The 23,000-nt window shown below is 42.9% G+C and overlaps 1 protein-coding gene across 1 annotated transcript in view; it reads left to right on the top strand.

Annotated features, from left to right (window-relative positions):
- JAKMIP2 (janus kinase and microtubule interacting protein 2) overlaps positions 1-21,616 on the top strand; it is a 62,646-nt gene extending 41,030 nt beyond the window's left edge. The window contains exons 10-22 of the mRNA XM_055719309.1: positions 173-304; positions 1,300-1,383; positions 1,579-1,641; positions 3,192-3,290; positions 5,909-6,007; positions 6,344-6,397; positions 7,248-7,313; positions 8,122-8,190; positions 9,243-9,320; positions 10,198-10,401; positions 11,968-12,033; positions 13,589-13,661; positions 17,376-21,616. Of these exons, the coding sequence (XP_055575284.1) occupies positions 173-304; positions 1,300-1,383; positions 1,579-1,641; positions 3,192-3,290; positions 5,909-6,007; positions 6,344-6,397; positions 7,248-7,313; positions 8,122-8,190; positions 9,243-9,320; positions 10,198-10,401; positions 11,968-12,033; positions 13,589-13,639 (1,065 nt within the window). The 3' untranslated portion in view covers positions 13,640-13,661; positions 17,376-21,616. The remainder of the gene's footprint in view (positions 1-172; positions 305-1,299; positions 1,384-1,578; positions 1,642-3,191; positions 3,291-5,908; positions 6,008-6,343; positions 6,398-7,247; positions 7,314-8,121; positions 8,191-9,242; positions 9,321-10,197; positions 10,402-11,967; positions 12,034-13,588; positions 13,662-17,375) is intronic.
- The last annotated feature ends 1,384 nt before the right edge of the window (positions 21,617-23,000 follow it).

Below are 23,000 nucleotides of genomic sequence, written 5' to 3' on the forward strand. Positions count from 1 at the left end.
CCTTTCCCCCTTCAAGAAAATAAACATCACATTTCTTTAACCTACAAGATCTATAAACGCTGTATAAATTCCACATTCTTGTTACTTCATATCACAGCAAGCTCACCAAATCAAGACCTGTAAACCAACTGTTGTGCTTAACAAATCACACTTACATTCTTTGCTTTGGCAGTGCGGTTTAGCAGCGGAAGAATCAGAGCTGCGGTTTCGACAGCTGACAAAGGAGTACCAGGCCCTGCAGAGAGCATATGCACTGCTGCAGGAGCAGACAGGAGGCATCATAGATGCTGAAAGAGAAGCCAAGGTTAGTATTTGTTTGAGGGTGAAAGCATTTCATTGCTATCAAGACGTACAAACCCCTCAAAGTGACGTACAAGGTAATGGAGTTACATACAGCATCCATACAACTGAGAGATGTCTGCTTCACTCATTTGCTGGGTACATTTAAAGAGAGTGACAATTAAGAATGGATGCGATCACTCAGTTTACAAGGGGCTGTCCTCTGCCTGAACCTGAGAACTACAGCTGAGCAGGAATGCCAAAGCAGGCAATTCTGCAATTCAGTGCAGAATCACATGGGGTTTCTCATCTTTTGTCCAGGTGTGAGAGTTTAGGGTTTAAAGGAAAATAGAGGCCTGTGGGTTTTCACAAAGGCACACATATGTGCCAGCTTCAGGAATGTTCACCTGGATGTGTCAAACAGAGAAATGCAAATTACATTCAAATTTAAGTGTGGTGCAGACTACAGTAAATCTTCCAAGGCTAAAAATGTTGTCCCTCTGATTAAATTGTAGAATTGTTCAGGCTGGAAGGGACCTCAAATGGTCTCCAGCCCAAATTCCTGCTTAAAACAGTGTCAGCTGTGAGATCACAGCTTGTTGAGTTGGCTCTTGAAGAGCCCCCCAGGCAGTTTTACTTGCTTCTTTCTGCTAGCTTCTGGCACTCTCATCTACTAAGGACTTTTTTTTCAATTCAGAGACTGCCCCTTACAAGGATCTTTGAGCAAAGCCTGTCACCCTGAATACCTGAGCTTGTGTTTTGCTACTCTAATGCAATACATGGTAATAATAGGCTTGAGTGGGGAGAGGGGACTGATCTGTTACCTCTCTGTTCCCTTGGGTCATCTGTATGCCAATCTGAGGAGTGGCACAAAACATCGCTGAGCCAGAGTCTTCATAAAGGTTACTCACTCATTGGAAGCAACAGCATAAACCCAGACTCTGCTGTGTTTGATTTTCTTTTAATACTGGTCACATTGCTGCTTTTTTTACTATTTCATGCTGTGCCTGACTTCAACAGGCTCAGGAGCAGCTCCAAGCTGAAGTCCAGAGATATAAAGCCAAAATAGAAGATCTGGAGAAAACTTTGGCACAGAAAGGGCAGGTAAGCACTTTTTGTGTATTTTCCTTTTCTGTTTTGGTTCTTATCTGCTCTGTTTGCAGAATACCTAGCACAATTTCAATATGGACTTCCATGAGATGTAATGTCACTGTTCAGTAAACAGGCTCCAATTTTCAATAAATGCGCCCAATCTCACAGAGTTTGATTATTCTGTAATAGTACTTGTTCATCCAACAGGACTCACACTGGGTGGAAGACAAACAGCTATTCATTAAGAGGAACCAAGAGCTTTTAGACAAGGTAAGTTCCCAAGTTTTGCATGGTCACTCTGAAGGGTAATCTGGATTCTGCAATGTACTTTTTGGACATGCAGTCTGGTGCTTATAGGGATAGTATAAGGATAGAACAGCACAGATTAATACAGACAGGATAACATACGGAAAGACAAGCCCTCTCCAGCTCTGATTAGGCACTGTTGTTGCTGGCAGTTGCTGGTGCAGCAGCTTGGCTGATAAGCTCCAGTAGAGCTGGAAGCTCTGCTCGTCGTTCTGGCGCAGACCTTTGTGTTCCAGTAGAATTGCACTGAAGGGTCTGCTGCTGCTGCTGCTGCACTGGCAAGGTGTCTGAGCTTAGCTTCTTGAAATGAAATAGCAGTAGAAATGCAGTCACCCTCTAACCCTTTCACACTCCTAGTCCCTGTTCTGTTAAGGGCTTAAAGTCATCCCTAGGTCCAGCAGAACTTGCACTGTTCAGTCCCTTGATGCATTTAGGAATATCACCTGTTTGTGTGTGTATATATATTTTTATGTATGTATTTTTAATCATGGAATATAAGGATATGAAGGACTTCAACATTGCTTGTGTATTGCCAACAGTAACAGCACTGGTCATACATATGACTGCCATCAGCAAGAGGTGATAACTACCAGCACCATGTCTCCTGCTGTCTTTCACCTCCCCAGATGAGGTTTCTTAGTCTGTGTTTCTCTCCTTCCGTAAATGCCCCTAACAAGTCTCCAGTCCTGTGCCATCCTTCCCCATCCAGACAGACTGACCCATGGGGGCTCATTTGACCTCAGGCTTACCATGCTCCTTAGCTGTCCTTGTCTGGGCCCTCCTTGGACAACCTGACTGCAAAATACATGTCCTGGCACCGGCTAGAGACTTGCAGAAGAGAGCAGGCTGAAGAGCTAGTGGTGGGGTTGTCCACAACAAGCAAGCTAGGGACAGCTGTGGTGGTATTTAAATCTTACCTGCTAACTGACAGAACTACTCATGTGGAGATGCTTGACATGCAGTTCACACAGGTGCTTGCATGGGTGGAATGGCTGCTCAGGTAACTCTCCACAAAGACAGCTCTCCCTCCATTGGCATCTGTGCTTCGTGTACTGGGAATCTCTGACCTAGCCCAAGCTCTTCTCCAAGGCAGGGGCAGCTGTTTCTGTGTCATTCCTGACAGGCATTTATCCAAACTGTTCCAACAATGATGTCTCCGCATCCCTCCCCAGACAATCTATTCCAGTGTTTTTCCGTAAGAATAGTGTGTTTAATAGTTAGTGCAGACTAATCTGTTGGCAAACCTGACACCTCTGTAGAGTTAACTTCCCTGCTGATCTCCCCTAGTATTGGATTTTTTTAGGAAAACTTCCAGCCTAAGCATTTTATGAGTTTAGGATTTTGACAAGAAGTTCACCTGTAAACCAAAGACTCACTGAGGTAAAACAGCAAGTAGTGAACCATCTCTAGAGTTTGGATTTCGCTCTGCCTATGCTACCTCAACTGTTACTCACCAGATATTCAGTGTTTCTTGTAACAGTCACACAGATCCTGAATTTACGTATTTCTATTAGATAGAGAAACTGGAAGCAGAAAACAACCGTCTACAACAGGAGCTACAGGATGCCCGAGACCAGAATGAGCTGCTGGAGTTCCGCAACCTTGAGCTGGAGGTGATGGATGAGCTCAGTTACAGTAGAGCTGGTAGCAAATTAAACTAGTGCACTTGTACTGGACACCAACTTTAATCAAATGTTTACGCAAACATTGTAGTGATAGAACAGAGTTATTTGTTAATAAGGCCCAGAATTTTTGATTGTGAGCTGAAGTATGTCAGCTCCAAAGTCCTGGAAATACTAAGTTCCATACCTGACTGGTTCACCTCTCTCTGGGTTAGGTGCCCAGTGTGCATAAATGAGCTTAACTGACTAGTGTCAGTACGGCTCTTGGTTACCCCACCTGTGGATATGGTTTTTCCAGTACTTTGGAGCAGTCTGTTGTGAACATGCTTTGTTCTTATTGCTGGCCTGGAGTCTACTAAAATGGACAGAAATTAATTACATTTAAATTAACTGAATAAGCAAGGCTTAAACCCCATCCTCATGTACCTTGCTCAGGGCTGCATCCTGGTTCACAGCTAAGATCCCTCCTGAGAATAGGCATCCAGGTTTTTTTGTTGTTGTTTTGTTTGGTTTTTTTATGAACCTGAACAGGTCTTGGAGGAGAAAGAAATGTTGAGCGTGCTTTTATCTCTAATAGCTGAAGAGTAGAGTGTTCCTCTAAGAAGTCAGAGATGCAGGTACAGTTCCCTCTTCAGGGTCTTCAAAGCCCTGTTTCCCCCTGAGAAAACCTTAATGCTGATGTACAATGGCTTTGTTCTTTTCCCCTCTTTCAGCAAGGGTGATGAGACAAGAGTTCAAATTTCATTGAGAGTGCTGCTGTGAGAAGTGCACCTCTCTAGCCCTGTGCTTGAAGGACTGGAACTCTTTGAAGTTTGAATCAGCAATGATCGATGAAATTGCATAAGCATTTGTAAGAAAGTATTGGACCCAGGGCTGTTGTATTCTAGTACCGTACCCATGGGGGTAAAAGGGTTGTTGTACCTCGTCCTCTCTGAGCCAGTGAATCTTGAATTCTTTTCTCTGTGGGCACTGGGCTGTGAGAGGAGATGGGAGCTGTCTTACTCAAACCAATCTGTACTGGGTGGTTAGAGCTCTCCTTGTTGCAGAAGAGGACTGTGCACGTCGGCTCGTGTGGTGGAGGGAGCTGAAGCCAGGTCTCTGAGAGCCCGCAGGCACTCCAGCCCTGCTGGGGGATGGCTGGGGCTCCCTGGGGCTGCAGCTGTGGGCTGTGCTGTGCTGGGGGCTTCTGCCCTGCTGTGAGCACCTGAGGACAGCTGGGCTACAGAGCCAAGGTGCCCAAGGAGCACAGGCTCCCTGCACAGTGGTTTGCAACAGCTTCTGTACTATTGATTGCTGAGGCCCTTTTAGATGTAATCTCTCTGTGCCTTAGTTTCCTGCCACTGTGGTAGGGGTAAGAGACATTTTATATAGGTGAATGTGGTCTTGCTCCTGCAGCCTTTTATCATCATGCTTGACAGTGCTGGCATGTGTGAAAAGCCAACAGCACCCACCTGTGTTGCATATAGTGCTTGGTCTGGAGTTGTCTTAATTTGCATCTGGAGGCTGTAGGCCCTTGCACAGTGAATAGAGACAGCTTGTCTGCCCGCTTGCAAGCACTGTCACTTTTGCAGGCACTGGACATGTTCCCTCTTGAGGAGCTCTCTTGTGAGCTGTGTTAGGTAAGAAAGGTCCCTCAGGTGACACTGTAGGGTGATGGAGGAGCTCCAGAAGCCCCTGCAGGCAGCCAGAGGACTGGGTTGAACCTCAGTGTCCCTCTTCCCAGACGGCCCCTAGTTATAGATTCTTAGGCGTGCCTGCTTCCACCTGGTCTTTTTTCCAGTATAAGCTGGTTTATTTCTCAGTTGTTCTTTTCAGTTGCTGTCCAAGGCCTTATATACTTGTCATTCAGAGCTTGTAGGTAACACAGAGCCTTTCCTGGCTCTCCTGAGTCAGTGCTGGGACAGATGTGTCCCATATTTATAGAACTTTCCTACAGTTTTATGTGACAGCTGTGTTTTCATATGACATGGAACTGGACTGATCAAGTGAGTTACATGTTCATAAACAAAAAATATATTTGAAAGTGAAATTTGATTTTCACTTCTGTGCTTGCCTGAATACCTGAAAGGGAAATAACATCTTCACATTCTTATTTTTGTCTTTGGTACTTTAAAACTGGACAAATATTTGTAGATTTTATGCAATGAAGGTGTATAAATAGCTAAGTTGATCAACCTTTTTGAACTTGCTACCTTTCACAGATATCAGAACATGCAGCATACCAGGATGAGCAAATGTGTAATCTGAGTATCCTAGCAGTCTTAAGTCAAATACCTGTTTCTAAAGGGTGTATTTACAAGAAGTAGTTGTTCAGCACTTCATTAAGCAAAGCACTTGAGTCTCTTAGCCTTTTCACAGACAATTTGCAAAGGAAAATAACTGATCAAATAAATAGTCTCCTGTAAAATAGTTAGCTTGGGTTCAGGATCCTATCCCACTTGGCACACTGTTTTTCAGACTAAGACTAAATGTTTGTTTCTTTGACTTGTAAAATGAAGAGCTTGGATTTGTGAAGAATGATATAAACAGTAGCTATGGCATTTAATGAGTTCTGTGTGCATCTCCTTCATTCTAATATGTTCTCTGGCATCTTTTCAATTTACTTCCAGGAAAGAGAGAGACGCTCCCCACCATTTAATCTCCAGATTCACCCATTCTCAGATGGTGTGAGTGCTCTACAGATCTACTGCATGAAGGAAGGAGTTAAGGTAGGTCAGTTTTATAAGGCAGCACTTCTAACTACAGGAGTGGATGGTGCTGCCCTTATAACCCATTACATTCATCTCTGCTAATAACTACACTAAACTTTAAGCACTTAAACTCAGTCTAATGTAAGGGTGTGTGATGACTGACACAATTGAATTGGACTCATAATTTTCAACGTAATGATAAAACCTGGCTCAAAGGCAACTGAAATCAGTGTGTGGTGCATTTCCATGGGATAAAACAATATGGTTGATTTCAACGTGGTTCATAGAAGGGATGAATATTGCAGCTGTAATAAAATGTGCATGCCATGCCTTTACCTTATTCTGTCTTTGCAGGATGTCAGCATCCCAGACCTCATAAAGCAGTTAGACATCCTAGGTGATAATGGGGTAAGTTAAAGTGGGAGGTGTTTTCCCTTTAGAAGCTGCATTTTGTACAGTAGAGTAAGTGAAATCTATAATTATATCATGACTGTTTTCTAAGATACTTGTTAAATTATGTAATATCAGAACAATTAATTTAAGGAGTATTTGTTTCTCTAAGTTAAGGATTTGTGAGATTTCAATAGTCAGAGAACTAGTAATGAAGTAGCAGCCTTAATGTCTGGTTTAGCAGACTGGGAAGAGTGTCCAAAGGTCACTCATATTTGGAACTGGGCCTGACTGCACTCCAGTCATTCAGGAAAGCACATGAATTAACTTGGCAGTCTGAGCCAACTGCTCTTCATCAGGACTTGGATTCCTCTGCAAACAGTTTCATTAATAGGCAAGAATTGTCAAATTCCCTGTGGCTTTCGAAGTGGGCATTGCTGCCTACTTTAGTCATGTAAAAGAGATCATCCTGTATCTGGCCAATGTTAGATGTGCTTTAAGAAAATGTATAAGAAATAAAAACGAAGGATCGTGATTATCTCTTCACATGCTGGTGTAAATCAGCATTATTTTTACAAAAACTTTAATGGAAAGTCAGCTTTGTAAAACTAGCATGAAAACAGATACATGGGTCTAATTTTAGTTTGTTTCTCATAAGATGCAATGGGATGAAAACATATAGTCCATATCATGGAGGAAGGCAAAAGCAGTGTTCTTTTTAATATGTTAACAGGCTGTTTTGATGGGAATAGGATACTTGGTACTACAGGGATCCCCTGAAAACTGTAGACCTAGTCTGTAGCCGGAATTATCTTTATTCATGCAGGAAGGTGCTGCCAATTTTCTTCTTCCCTCTCTCTCTTCACAGAATTTAAGAAATGAAGAACAAGTGGCCATAATTCAGGCTTCCACTGTATTGTCCTTGGCAGAGAAGGTAAATTGTGTGCTTGCTTTTCTCGTGTGTTATCTAAGGCCTCATCTAAGACTGGATATTTTCTGCTCTGTTATTGTTGTCAATATTGTCAAACTTTTCTAGTGTAGGAAGCGATTCTCCAGGTAAAGCCAACTGCCAGCACAGTCCCAAACACCTTGCTAAAGCAGCAAAAATATCAGACTCAGCTGGCTTAAGCTGTGAACTCAAAACAACTGCAAATACAGAAATAATGTCAAATGAAACTTGTTATTGTAAATGGAATGAGAAACCATCAGACATTTAAACCATAATTAGCTGGAGTGTGGGATTTCTGGTCCTGAGATTTTCAAAACTTCTGAAGGAATATGTATGCATAATTCCCGCTGAAATAATGTGTCAAAGTTTCTTATTTTGAAAATTAAAAAGAAAATTAGGGCAGATTAAAATTGCTTTCTGTGGCTCAAATGCAGCACACAATTTTGTCAACATGACAGCTTCCAAGGATTCTACTTAGCAATTTCTCCTCTGCAAAGTAAATTGCCATCTACACAGCTAAGCTGTTTTTGAGATGCTAGAGCCCCATCATGGGCCCTTATCCATGGGATGAAATAGGTTCCCTGTCTATCCAAGAAAGTATGCTTTTCCATCTTCCCATGATCCAGTAATGGTGATCCTCTTACTGCTTCTCTGTGAAGCACTACCTAATCAACATGGGCCCAGAAGTAGGTTACTAAAAATAGATTAACAATATGCTGTAGAGCTCCCACTTGCCACTGCCCATGTGCCTAGAAAACACAGCAGGTCACAGCTCTCATTGTCTTCCTTCCAGTGGATCCAGCAGATTGAGGGAGCTGAAGCTGCTCTGCATCAGAAGATGATGGAACTGGAAAGTGATATGGTAAGTGAACTTTCCTTAATACACATTTTAGGGGCAAGACACTGACTGTGTCACATTTACTTGGTGTGCCGAAAGATAACTGAAAAAGCCTTTTGGCAAAACAAGTATGTAGGCTTTCTCTGATTATTGGTGGATCTAAAAAATTGTTACTTGTTTGGTTCACATGCAACAGCAGACTAACATAGAAACAGAAATACTGAAGATTTGAAAACTTTCTTTTTCCATGAGGATGACTGTATTAATAAGTACAGAGGGCTCAAACATTGCTCAGTGATTTTCAGCGATGCAAATGACTGCGCTTTTTGCCTTGTAAGATTCACAGTCTAAACATCAGCTGTTGTATCACATTTTATTCAGTACCAGTACGTGGGAAACTAATGAACTATCACACTGTTTTCTTTCATTACATTTTAAGCCAATATCATCCAGAAGGGCAGAACATTCACAGGTGAACTGAATTTCCTGTAGCACCAGTAAAGTTAGTACCTTACCCTATTCTTATGCTAGTCAATGGAAGTAACCTACAAGATGAACAAGCATAACTAGAAGAGTTGGGTAGCTATAGTGGTTTACGTTCTGTTCCTATAATATGTCCATGCTTAGGTCAGTTCAGCTTAAGGTAGGCTGAGAAGTTAAAGCACAGCAGCTTTGCCCAAATAATGTGAATATGCCCATTTAGTTCCTGTTTATTGCACTTCCACACTTCTAAAATAGAAAGCATAAAAGGAGTTGTCCATGACACCAGAGGAGGTGTCTTTAGAAAAATCACACACAAACCCCTGAATTACACTACTGAAATGCTAGGCGATATCACTGAAGTCAGCAACGAGATGATAGATTTATTTCCATGTAGATCAGATGTATTATCATAAAAAGCAATCCGCAGCTATTTTCCCTTCCGCCTTTTCTAGCTGAGTCAGATATTAACTCTGCAGAGTGTCAGTTGAAGACTTTTACTCCTGAGTCAGATATCTGTAGTTGCTTTAATAAAACTTGGTGAAATACTTTGAGTAACTAATTCATTTTTCTGTCCAAATGACCCTTCATTGTAGGAGCAATTTTGCAAAATAAAAGGTTATTTGGAGGAAGAATTGGACTACAGGAAGCAAGCTCTTGACCAAGCATACATGGTATGTACAAAGGAGGTTCTACAGCACATATTGGCCAGCACTGTGACAGGACACAGGCTCCTGTCGGATCAGGAAGAGAGGTTCTTGCTTTTCTGTAGTATCTTTCTAGATTTATTTGGTTTTTCCCCATTCCTTTAATGCACTACCATGCAATCTGCACAGCTTCAACATGACACCTAGTTTTTTCATGTCACAAAAAGGCAGGTCTCCTGAAGTGTGAAACTCTTTTGTCAGTTAAAGGCAGATCCTACTCGTTAATGTCACCTTGTGGAACTAGAGTCAGTGCAACCAACTGGAACTCTGATCTGGAATCTTGGCTGTTTTGCATATGTTATAGCAAGAAGACAGTATGCCACAAAAAGCAAGAGTTCCTGCTCTAAACACTGCTATATCAAATTCTGATACATAGGTCTGATAACTGGCTGTGCAAGTTCATCATGATTGGTTTGTCAAGTTAATGAGGATGCTCGTTGATTAGCAGGTTTAAGAGTAAAGTAGCCTGACAGTGACCTTCAACTTTTCCTCTTTTGTTTTTTAGTACAATGGGTCAATATGTTAGAATTGGTGAAATACTCATCTTTACACTTATAAAATAGGTATGAAAATTTATCCAGCTCCTAATCATCTCTGTAACTGCTTAAAAAAAGTGTGAGGGATTTCCGTGAAAATTAATATTAAAATATTTTAAAAATAAAAGTTCGTGTCCTTTTGTCAAAATGCTGAACTATTTTGTGAGTTCTGTTTTTCACATTTTTGCGCACTTGAGCACAGGGACCACCTCTCATGCAGGCGCCTGAATCTGCCACCAACCCCCAGTTCCCACTGTGTTTTAAACAATGTTTCATCTCTAACTGGCTTTTGGTATTGCATCAACCAGAGGATCCAGGAACTTGAAGCCACCTTGTACAATGCTTTGCAGCAAGAAACGGTGATAAAGTTTGGGGAGCTACTCACTGAAAAACAGCAGGAAGAGCTGAGAACAGCAGTAGAAAAACTAAGACGTCAGATGCTGAGGAAAAGCAGAGAATATGATTGCCAGATTCTTCAGGAGAGGATGGAGCTACTCCAGCAGGCTCATCAGGTAAGAAAAAGGAACCACACACATGTATATCTACTCAGCTTTGCTGTATGGGAACATCAGCTGAGATCAAATTTAGACAAGCTCCAGGTCATGAGAGCACCTGGCATCTAGTTTTTTGTTTCATATTTTATGTCTTTACTGTGTACACAAACACATGTGATATTAGCTTGTGGAGGATTGTTTTGGTGTATTTTGAGTTTTAAAATTCCAAACCAAAGTTTTCATGCAGAATTCTGTCCACGTGAATCTGGCTTTGTAATAAGAATGATCATCCCTGGTTACTGGACTGGGCACAAGAGGAACTGTATGAATGCTTCTGGCTTGTGTTACACAGGAGGAGCTATCTGTTTTTCCAGACACTGCTGCTCTGTCCCCTGCAAAGTGGGCGGTTTTTATGTTTCACTGCTGAGATACAGTCCTACATTTCACCTTCAAAGACCAGTGTTTGCTACTTTGCAAGCTGTGACATTCCAGAGCAAAACAGCAGTCACAGCATGCTGATTAACGTGACAGTTGCACAATGAAACAAAACTTACTGAAATGTTTATGAGAGTAAGAGAGAACATACACCCAGTGGTTAGGGTTTCTGGTTCACAGGACTTCGTTTTCACAGTGCTGCCAGATCCTGAGTCGGAGTCTCAGGACTGGGTCCACCCTTACTTCTTACCAGGCCTTCGCAGAGTGAGGAGCTTCTTGATTTCAGCCATGACTGCTGCCCTGATTAATACTGCCACAGCAGTTCTGGCTTCTCTGAACAACTTAGCCAGCCTCAGTTGCAGATGGGTTGGGAAAGGCTGAAAGGCAAGGAAGGGAAGAGTTTCATCAGCTAGTCATCTCACTTCCGGACAATTAGAAAGCTGGTCACAGGAGTGCCATCTGCTCTCTGGGTGTCTCCAGGTTTGCCTCTTTGGATCTCTGCTCTTTGCTGTCCAGCTGTCTTAGGCCCTGACTGAATAGATACTGAGATTCAAGACATCATTTTCATACTTAGCAGATCTGTTACCTGTTCTGTTTTGGCCCAAGGGGCCAAAAGTTTAACTCATGTTACATGGTGGGTTTTTTTCTAGAAGTTCCTAGCTCTACTAAAAAAATACACCTTGTCTATAAGTTACATATATCCCACTTACCACAGAATGAATGTATAAATGTATACATTAATAATTTCAGATCTAATAACACTTTTATCCTCTTCCAACACATCAAACTGAGAAATTTTAACGAATCATGATATAATTCTAAAGAGTATAAACGTGACCTTATGCTTTCCATCTATTTAACACAGAATTAAGATAAAATAGGTAATATGAAGCAGTTCCACTATTGATATTGATTTCCAGCATTTGACACATATATATGCAGTAGCATATTTTGAACAGTTGTGCACACAGTAAAGTTGTGGTTAGGCAGGGTTAGTGGATGGAGTTGCAGTACTACACAAGATTATCCCTGCCAAAGAAACGGACTTGTTAATTTCTAGGCTTTTGGCACTTGGAACATTAACTAACTTGTTCAGCAGAGCAGATTTACTGAGAATTTAGTCTAGATGCTTTCTTTTCTGATTTTCAGAGGATTCGAGATTTAGAAGATAAAACTGACATCCAAAAGAGACAAATTAAGGATCTGGAGGAAAAGGTTGGTTCTGTTATGCTTCTGAAGCATGCTGATCAACTTTTTTGAAAGTAATGACCTAGTTCTCTTGAACTACAAAACCTTTTTGTTTAGCTGCATCAGTTGGACCTGTTGGTGGTGTCCTACTATGCTTTCCTTTCAGTTTGTGTTTCAGTATATAGAGACTTTAATCTTAGAGTCTCCTCCACAACCTTTCATTTTATAAAATACATGCCAAACACTTTTAATTATGGTGAATGATAACTGTACCAAATGATGAAGCCTTTATTTGGCTGTTAAATGTCATGTTGGTATACAGGCAAGGTGAGACTGGCAAGCAGGAAGGACTGAATGAAATTGATTGAAGATTTGAAGGTTGTCCTTATCTGGCAGGACTAGGGAGCTTAGGTTCTGACACTGTCCTCTTTATTGAAGCTTGTAATGGACTGCAACGTAAATATGGTACCAGAATCTTGCCCTTAAACTGAACTGTCAAAAGAACTATATGTGCACATTCTTATATATACTATATATATATACATACACATACTTTCTCTCTCTCTCAAATAAGCACTGCATTTTTGTTGGTGAGTAAGGCCAACTCTGTCACACTGAGTTTTGCTACTTGCAGATAGGTTAGATTGTTGAAGAAAGATGATGGCATGGGTACAGCATGCTGCTACCCATGATGTCTTTTCTAGAAATGCCAGCCCAGTGTAAGGTGCATTTCCAGTGGTAGCCGTGCTGGTGTACTTACACCAGTGAATATTAACATCCATGTGTAAACTGTAATATGGAATGATGGCTATGTTAATATAATGACAGTAGTGCTAATGAGCCCTTTCAAGTTTATATGTATGTCCCTAAAGTGAAACAGGTGGGCGTAATGCAAAACTTGATACACATAATTCTTTCTGCTTTTCTGACAGTATTTTTATGATACAAGGACTCAGTGTCTTTCTTTGTAATATATATAACTTGGGAAAATAACAGACGATAATTTGTGATGAAAATAAAGAAAGCAAAACTTATGCTATTGATCAACTGGAGACCTTGAACAGGAGACTTTTTTTAGTGTCAGTTTTCAGAAGAGCTTTAAACTCACAAAAATTTACATCTCAGAAAACAATATATTCATGATTAAAATGAGACCTCCAAGAACATATTATTAAACATTTAATGGTTAGGGTTTGATACTCTGCGTGTATGTATGTGTGTATATATATATTCCCAGACTATTTGCAGCATGGATTGCAGGCACTGTTTTTTAATGCACTTAAAAATATTACCTGTGCTGTTTTTGATGTCCAGCTTTGTGACTTCAGTCAGCCCATGGTGGTTCATAGTGACAGTTATACCTCAGGCTTTCAATATGGTGCCAATTGTAATTATCACCAAAATTAATGCTATCTATTTTCTAAGCCTGGGAGGTGGTATGGTACATAGAGAAATAGCTAGGGAAATACAGTGTTTTCTAAAGGCATAGTTATTCTAGTTGTCCTACAGAGAGCAAAAATAATTCTGATGCTTACATTGCTAAGACCTCTAGTTTTTACACAATCCTCTTTTTCTTCTGCAGTTTCTATTTCTCTTCTTGTTCTTCTCTCTTGCCTTTATTCTTTGGCCTTGATGTCAATGTGCCTCTTGGAAAGGTAAGACTATTTTATTTGTTTCCTCAAAGCTAACGCTTCTTGCACAGAGCTGAGGATCACATCACATCCTTGTATGTTCTTGTGTATGTCTGGAGTCAGAGAATTCAGCAGGTCGTTGTTAGTCTGTAATAGTTCATAAGGAGGGTAGTCACACAGCTGTTTCTACAGGGAGTTGAGGGAGTTGCAGTCACACCAACACCATCCAGTGTACTTGTAAGGAAATTGCCAAAGCTTGCTGGTGATACTGAGCTATCCAGAATTGTAAAAATGAAAGCTAACAAGGATTTCACAGTATCAAATAGCTAAGAGAATTGCAGGTGAAACTCAATGTTTGCAAAGTGATGCAGGTGGAAAACAGTTACAAATCTCAACCATATAGATACTGTGATGGGCTCTGAACTGACACTCAGGAAATAGTTTGGGAGGTTATAACATGTAGAGCTCACTGCCCAGAAGCAGGAGAGATACAAAGGACAAGAAAGAATGATCGGCTGCTGAGAGACAGGAAGAGGGAGGCAGAGAGGTGGAAGGGGTTTTCTGGCTCAGAAAGTGAGACACTGTTAAAAGGAGGTACAGGTGAGGTCTAGAAAATTTGTTATAGAATGGGTGGACGGATAGTTTGCTATCGTTCACTGTCTCCTCCAGTACAAGCAATTATCACGTAATAAGTTTAAACAAAAAATGATAGTTAATGATGTAGGATGTAAAGAAGTCTTTGCCACAGCATGCTTAGCAGCTGAAAGTTCAGAGTTCAAAAAGTGATGTGAAGATGGGGAAATAAATCAGGGAACTGTAATGTACATGGCCTTCACATTTTTCTTTCTGTGACTAGCCACTTTCAGAACCATCAGGATGCTGGACTAGGAGGATCTTTCTTCTGATCCAGGATAACAGAAGTAGAATAATAGAATAAGAGATGTAATGACAGATAAAAATTTTCTGATTTGGGGACAGACCCATACCATTAAATTTCTCATTGTATCTCTTGGCTCTGGCTTGAGCTTTGTTAGTGAATAAATTCTTCTGCCCTGCACTTGAGGCAAGCTGAGAATACAATTGCATGAGATGTTTTGCCATGCCCTCCCACCATTTGTACTAGCTCAGCCTTTGTTTCCAGGTGCAATTCAAGGTATTGATCATAACTAAGTGGCATGGGTCCAGTTTGGTGGGTTTTCCTTTCTCTCTAAGGGAGAGCCCCCAGTCTTGTGCTTCATTTCAGCTAGATCAATGATTTCTTGCAGTTTTGTGCTGATGCAGAAACAACTTTCGGAATTAGCCACATCAACTGCAATCCACTGCCTCCTTGGCTGGCCAGACCTCAAAATGAATGTTTTCATGGGCTGAGGCAGCAATATACACGGAGGTTGGACTGAATGGGGAATGAACCATGGGAAAGAATCAGAGGAATGTGGACAGATCAGTGATCAAGGCTCTTGTAAACAGTAGCCAATATCATTATAGAGTTGCTGCTATTTAAAACATACTGCCTTGATCCTGTAAGCATTAAACAGACTAAGTTATGACTGCATACTTACTAATGTTCCTGCTGCAGGATTTCTGGAAACCATGACATAGCACAGCAGCTGTGAGATGTTTTGAGTGGCCATGACTGGTGAAAATTTGATTTTACAGTTTCTTGCTTATTCCTAGTGGGGAAAAATATCAGAGTCTTCTGAAACAGCCAAATTATGTATAGGCTAATTTTAAGAAGCCAAAGTTTTCACAGTACACAGTAGTAGCAAATAATTTTTTATGACTGTGTCCCTTTGCTATACCACAGAATCATGAGTCCAGAACAAGTGCCAGCCTAGAAGGAAAGTGAAAAAAAACCTAAAAAAAATCTTGGATTTAAGGTGCACCCTGAAAACTCACAGGAACCAATAGTGATATTTGCAAGAAGCTGTTTGCATGAGTTTTTCCCATTTGCCTATACTGTTGTCCTTTTTTCAGTTTTTTCACAGCTATGATAAAGCCCTTGTAAAGCACATGAGAAAAACTGGGGCAGTAAGAGGTTCAGAATTTTCTGTATATACAGTTGGCGCCTATATTTTCCACCTGTATGGGTGTGGAATTGGTTTTCTATTGACTATTTGCTGCTTCTGGTACAGCTACAGAATTGGTAAGAAGCTGCTACATCCTAGTTTTTACCAATGCTGGTATCAGCTATGGTAGAAGAAAAATAAGAAGCCAAGGGGGTTCTTACTACTTTGAAAATATGCTTCAAAAGACATTCCTTGCTCAGTTTAGATCACCTTGATTAAAAATGCATTTATGACATTAAACTACTGAACAGTTTTTTTAATCCTGTCTCTTTTAAGGTGATGCACCCAGTGAAGTCTTTTCAGTAGAGCATACATCTGAGAAATACAAATTAAAATTTTCATTAATATTAGAACTCATGAGGAAATGGTGTCTTTCTGATTTTTTTTTTAAACTTTTTAGTTTTGAAAATATTTTTTTTTCAGAAGTTTTTTAAAAAACCCTCAGTGGTAGATGGAAATGCCAAAAATATCCAAAAAGTGCATAACAATTTTTGTTCATAGATATGACGTTTTTCATTAGAAAGAAAAAGATCATTCACATGTCAAATTTAATCCACCTGTAATTGAACTTAGAATAGGAAATCCTGAGTGCCAGGGCAAAAATGTCAGCGGATGCTTCCTGAGGCTGTATGCGTGGTTTTGGTATGCCAGCACAGAAAAGAAAGGAGGGCGAGGAGAATTACAGACATAACATGAATGAGTCACTTGGCTTTTCAGGAATAGCCGGTATATACCAGTATCTTTTGAAATAAGCATTTCCCGAAATAGAAAAAAAAATACCCTATTATTCTGACACTGGAATTCCAGCAGTGCTGATTAACTCTCTGTGTTGGAGCCTGTGTCTGAGGTGCCTGTAACATTTCTGTGTCTGCATACTAAGAAAAAAATGTGTGTTTTAACAGCCTTACAATTAGCTCTGCAATGTATTTAAAGGCAGACAGAATTCTTTGTTGCAGAGGAGCCATTCCTTCCCTCTTCTCAAAGCAGGAAGGGGAGAACCACACATATAAAAGAAGAATCAGGACCATCAAAAAAAAATACAACAAAACCTCCACATTTGCTGATAACAATTACTTTTGGCCTATTTTAAGGGCAGATATTGGCTGCTACATTCCTTCCAAAATTCTAGCAGATTTATTATTACTTGTTTGCAGTCTCTTCTACCTGTATGTGGCTGCTGGGTCACATCTAGCACAAGCTCTGCACTAATTTGATGCACTCACACATTTATCGAGTAGGACTTCATGGAGCCCAGGAAGGCTGCTGTAACACAGTACCAACACAAGAAGAGTTGTTGAATCACTGCTGCATAGAGGCTGGCCTGGGGAGGGGGTGAGGGTCTAGTCCAAATGGCTTGTCTCTGCTCCTCATAGAGAGGACAAGGAGCATCAGAGAGTGCTGAAATGTGGTTTACAACCCCTGAGAGCCTGCTGGTGTGTGGTGCCACTCCTAGTACTGCGTAGGGTTAAATGAATAGACTTAGCAAAATACCCAGAATTTTCACAAATGTCTTTCATACAAATGAACAGTTTAATACTGATAACTGTAAGAACAGACCTGATCAACTTTCTGACTGATAAGACTGCATCTTGTCAGCTGGGATAGGTAGGCAGAGGAACTTACCATTTATCTGATACAGCTGTTTTTGGGGTTTTTTTTGTATTATTTTTAGAGTGCCCGACCACACAGATAAATCCTTATAAAGGCAAATGCTTCCACCCCCCTGATGAAGAGAACATTGTTTACACCTATCTTAAAAAGTATAAAAATGAGCAACCTATAGCCAAGACTGCAACCACCTTGTATTTTAAAGCCATCACTCAAGATTTGTTACTTAAAGCTATGGTATATGCTGCATCTAATGAAATTCTGTATGTTGAAATTACAAAAGGAGAAAAAAAATAAACTCTGAACCTACATCACTTAGGAAGAACTTAAAGGGAAGGAACCACTTTCAGCTGATCAAGTCAGTGTAACCAAAGTTACAACAGAAAAATCTATCCCTGCTGTGCAGGGCAGTCATTTAAACGTGACACTGTCATCCCACGAATGGATCTGAAGTTAACAGGACAGAGCAGGAGAAACACACGAGCTGTGGACAGATGCTGACAACAAAGCTTTCAGTTTGAACTGTCTGGCTTTCTCACTGCGGGGACTCCTCCTCTCCTTCCTTTGGTTTTAACCTCAGGAACAAATGACAGCTGCAACGTGGAGGGAAGAAAGGAAAAATGCGGTCTGTTTTATTGCAGGATGGGCAGGACAGGGCACCACCTTTTGCGCTTGAGGTCATAATGAAGCACCACCCTACTCTGCAAAGGAAGGGAAGAAGAGGGTGTCTGGTGTAAGGAGGATTTCTGATGGAGTTGTAGCCTTATCTCTCTTCACCCTCCCTCCATGAAGAACAGTCTGTCTATTGTCAGATACTTTTCATAATCTTTAAAGACGGCCACTGAGATAATAATGACTATACTTGGGTTTACTATTTGAATAATACACTGAGGAACACTGGATTTGACCTACAGAGTAGCTTCTGAGAAAGAGAAGTAGTATGTTGGAGGACAGAGGGCAAAAAAGCCAACCCCCTTGTCTATGGACTACGATCCAGAAAGTGTCAGCTTCCAACTGTTTTGTCCCAGCTTGGAATAAATGTTTTGGTTTGGCTTGTCAAACTGACTTTGTTAGCTGGCTTCCTGATCAATGATACATAAACCAAAAATGGGGGAAAAATCTGTGAACACATCCTTATTAGAAGTAAGAAATATCACTAGTCTGTTTAGATTTTTCCACACTTAAGAGTAACTAGAAGTAGTTTGCATTTCAAAGCATTACTGATCTCTAATCACAAAGTCTGGAACCCAGTCCTGGTGTCTTCCTGAGGCTCACGGGTCCGTGCCCCCCTGTAGTCAGCAAGAAACGAATGCTGGGGAGTGTCACACCTGCAGCAAGTGTTGTGACTCTCCTGTGCCTGCTGGGAGCAACACAACCAGCTGCACCCATCTTTTCCCTTTTCTCACTGATGTACTGTATGAACCAGGCTTGATAATGCACTTCGTGCCTCTGCTTTTATTTCCCTGGAAATGGAGTCCTGCCTGTTTAGACTTCAGGTTCCTGTGGCAAGGCTCCTTATTTGTGCTCTGTCTTTCACGATGGAGCCTTAACTGGGAGAAATGGATGTCTGTATTAAAAATAGAAAACCAAGGGCCAGAATACAGCCTGTGCATTACTTAAACCTTCAAAATGGGGCTCACACGTACCAAGATCTTACGCACACAGACTCTGCCCATCAGAAGCTTTAAAAGTGTCTCTCTTTTGTTTGCGTGCTTCTTTTTACAGATGAAGCAACTGAGGCACAAAGCAGTGAAGTAACTTACCACAGCAGCTCAGCAGGTCAAAAGCAGTTCCTCAGCCGTAGCAGGGATGAAGTTCCTCTAGCATCGACGATGCCTGCCCCTCATGGATTTTTTTTGGCCAGAATAGCTTTTAATAATTAGTGTCCATTCACCCAACTGGATTGCAGTGCTGGGCTCCATTTCTCCACAAAGACTCCTAATGTACTCATTTCTTGCATGCCCTGAGATTGTGTTAAGCCTTCCATCAAAGGTTAGAAGCTATTAGCAAGTATTTTTCCCCCTGCTCTTTAAAATTACTTTATATTACAGAATGACCACATCTTCTTGAAGCAGTCTGTTTTAGTCAAGGGGTTTACTGAATTCTGCACCAGCTGTATGTTTGTTGGTTCATTTTTAAAAAAACAGGCTTGTAGGCAGGTATGTTAAATGAATACAGGTACGTTGCATGCTGTTTGTTCAAATTCCTTTTCCCCTGCACAAGAATCTGCAGATAAGGTTGTCCCAAACGTACACGTGCTTTCCAAGAGTGCTGCTAGCAGTTAAGTCCTGAAGTTCTGGAGTCAGGCCCTTTGAGACTCTCATCCCACACCTGTGACACCTTTAGATCACTAAGCAACTTTACCACATCTTGCTAGCTACAAAAAGGGGGCTTTCCTCTCTATTCCCTTTTCCTCCTCTCTTTTTCCCCCCCTGTTACAGCACCAGTTCATTTCACTTGGACACATTTCACAAGGACACTTGGCTGCAGTGTCCTGCAAGTAACTACAGGCTGGAAACTGTTCACCCTAGCATTAGGGCCGGCAACTGAAACTCAGCTCTTCTTGCAGAAGAATGAGCAGCACTCATTTTCTGTGATGGTACAATAACTCCCGCCTCCGCTTTGGTTAAAAGAAAAAGGAGGACTGTTGGTTAAAAAAATAAAGGAGGACTAGAAACATTTGTTTCAGGCAATCGTGGGGAAGGGTCATGGCACATGGAAGTCCCTAGCTTCAGAACATACGACTGATCTTGCGGCAGGCTTCATCATTTAGGCCCTCTGAGCCGTGTTCTACACATCTTCCTTCACTTCTCTTTTTTGCCTAGTTTCCCCTCCCTTGCTCTTATGTATACATATGCATGCAGGTGCTCCACTTCCAAGGGCTCAGGGGGGTGGTGGTGTGGGTGGTGGTGGTGGTGGTGGACAGTCCACAGCTTATCTTGGTCTGCAGTCTTTGAAAGATTGCTGGATTCCCTCCAGAGAGCTGAATGACAGCCGCTTTGCTCTCCTTGCAGCATAACATATGCCATGCCTAAAACACACTTGCTGAGTAATACACACTTTCTATCAGCCAGATCAAATTGAGTTTGATGTTTGTGTATATATATATACATGTATCTATATATAGCATATATGTATATGTACATATATATACATGTATATGGATATATCTATCTATTCCCTATTGTATATAGTAAATTGTTGCTATAGCTTATGAAAGTAAATTCCAATCTAGGAACGGGGAACTAAATCTAGACTTGTTTAGCTGCCGCAGCTGGTACACTCCTCATGGTTTTACATCTCATGGGCAACTGGATTTTGGATCTGTTTTTCTGGGGTCTCCTGCCTTCTCTGTCCTGAAGCTTAAGCTGTTTATCCAGGGCTTTTCTGCTGTTCCTGACACTCACTGAGGCAAAGTATTGAGAATCCTCCCTCAAATTAGTCACTGCAGCCAACCTCACCTCCCCAAAATGAACCAGCAAAAAATCTATTTATTACAGCCTTTGAGGACAGCCAGTGTAGCCCTGGATTCCTCCCCTCCGTCGGTCCCCGCTGTGGCAGGAGTGATGACGCTGCAGGCTACCCGTACTGTCAGAGCAGCAGGTGAGCCGTGTGACGCAGCGCAAGCCAGCTTGACCAAAACGTGACTTGCTGCTTTTTCTCCACTGGCCAGCTGGGAGATTTTGAAGACTATTCTGTCAATTTAAGCTCTTCAGTGGGGGGCCTAGTTGGGTGAGAAAGGTTTGGGTAGTTGGGGTTGCAGAAGGAAATAGGGCGTCTTGCAGTATTATCAGCCTGGCTCACAGCTCCATCCTCTCTTACTGATGTGCCTGGAGAACCGTGGAGACTTTTTTTTGTAGATGTTCTTCATTTTCCAGCTCCCTGCCCTCATCTCAGCAGGAAACACCCTCTGAACCCCAAGACTCTCCATTCCGTGGCAGCCCACGAGGACTGAACATGCCAGGCAATCCTTCTTACTAGGGTGAGGATCAGCGGGCAGCCACACGGTTGCTGGTGATTCAAAGGGTTTTTTGTTTTCCCCTGCCCCCCTCACATCAGCACCTGTGTGGTTTTATGTATATTTACACTTTTGTTCCCAATTTTTTTGGTGTCTGTTGCAGAACACCATTGTAAATGACTTGGCAGAATGACCCTTTGATAAACACTGGACATGTATCTGTACTATATGTATTAACGTGTAGAAGAGAATCCTTATTGTATGTAAAGTTTTATGAATGGTTATTTTTTAATTTATGTATTTAATATAGGATTCAATGACCTCTGGTGTTTTAGTTTGTATAAAAATAAAACAGCAGTGTTTTTTAAAAAATAATCTCGCATTCATGGAGCTATTCAAGATCTGTCTGGAATCTGTTCAAGGAATGGTGTTAAGGCTGAGCCAGGCACATGCCCGCCTTGCCCGCTCGCCCCTCCGGCAGCAGGGGGGACAGAGCAGGCAGCGGGGGGACAGAGTGGGCAGCCCAAGGCAAGGAGTGGGCAGCGGGGGCAGCCAGCTTGCCCAGCATGGCGCCACATTTGACCTTACAGGGGTTTTGCCCAGCAAACCCATCCTGGGCCATTTGCCGTTTGGGCCAGCGCAGCGAGGCCAAGGGTTCGGAGCCAGCCGCCGGCTCGGGCCTGCCCTGCCGCACCCGCGGCCTCCCCGGCTCTTCGGCGGGGCGTGCGGGGCAGCGCGGGTCTCGCCGGGCTGGGGCACCGGCACCGGCAGCGGCACCGGCACCGGCACCGGGCCGGGGGCGGGCTCTGCCGGGGCGGGGCGGGTCCACAGAGCCGCCTCCCCGCGCCCCGGCCGGGCGGAGCCGCCAGGGGGCAGTGCTGCCCTCTGCCACGGCCGCCGCGCCGCTCCGCCCGCAGCTAACGCGCCGCACCAGGGGCCTCCGCCGGCCGGCCCGGGCCCGCCACCGGCCCTGCGGGCGCCCGGGCTGTTGTTCAGCCTGGCCCTTCCCGGCCCGGCCCTCCCCTGCCGCAGGGGCAGCCGCAGCGCGGAGCCCCGGCCGTTACCGACGCAGACCCGCCGCTGCGGCGGGTCCCGTTCATTTCAAGCGAAGCGGAACCGCCGCAGGAACGGGCGTGGGGGCGAGCAGCAGCGAGTGCCAGTGCCGGTGCCGGTGCCGGTGCCGGGCGCGGCCGAGCTCCGCTCCGGGCCACGCTGTGCCAAAGCCTTCACTCGGGCCAGCCCTCACCCCGGGACGGACTTCAAACGGCCCCGTTGGCTGCAGCCCGGCCCGGCCCAGGCGGCCAGGTGCTTGGACCAGCTGCCGGGTGTGTCTGGATGGGGGGGTAACGACCCCGAAATTCAGGTTTGCGCCCTGCCTTGTGGGTTATCACTGCAAAGGCCTGGGCTGGCTGATAGAGTAAAACTGCTAAAATGTCTACACCGAGCTGTGCTGTGTTGTTAGCGGTCAGGCAAAGCGACCTTCTTTGGAAGACAGAAGAACCGCAGAGCTGAAAACGATTTATTTTTTTTCTCATTAAATTTTAACCCTTATAAGGGTTATGATTTTGGAAATGAGGTTTATGATTTCTCATGAGCACTTGACTTCCAGGGGAGACAAATCAGCTGCAGCTGCTGAACTCCTGGGAGCTCCCGAAACCTCGCCTGACCTGGCTGCACGTTCACACAACAGGAGCAGGGACAGCTTCGCTGCCATCTCTGAGCAGTGTGTTG

The sequence above is a fragment of the Falco cherrug genome, chromosome 8, assembly GCF_023634085.1.
Source record: "Falco cherrug isolate bFalChe1 chromosome 8, bFalChe1.pri, whole genome shotgun sequence".
Taxonomy (NCBI): domain Eukaryota; kingdom Metazoa; phylum Chordata; class Aves; order Falconiformes; family Falconidae; genus Falco; species Falco cherrug.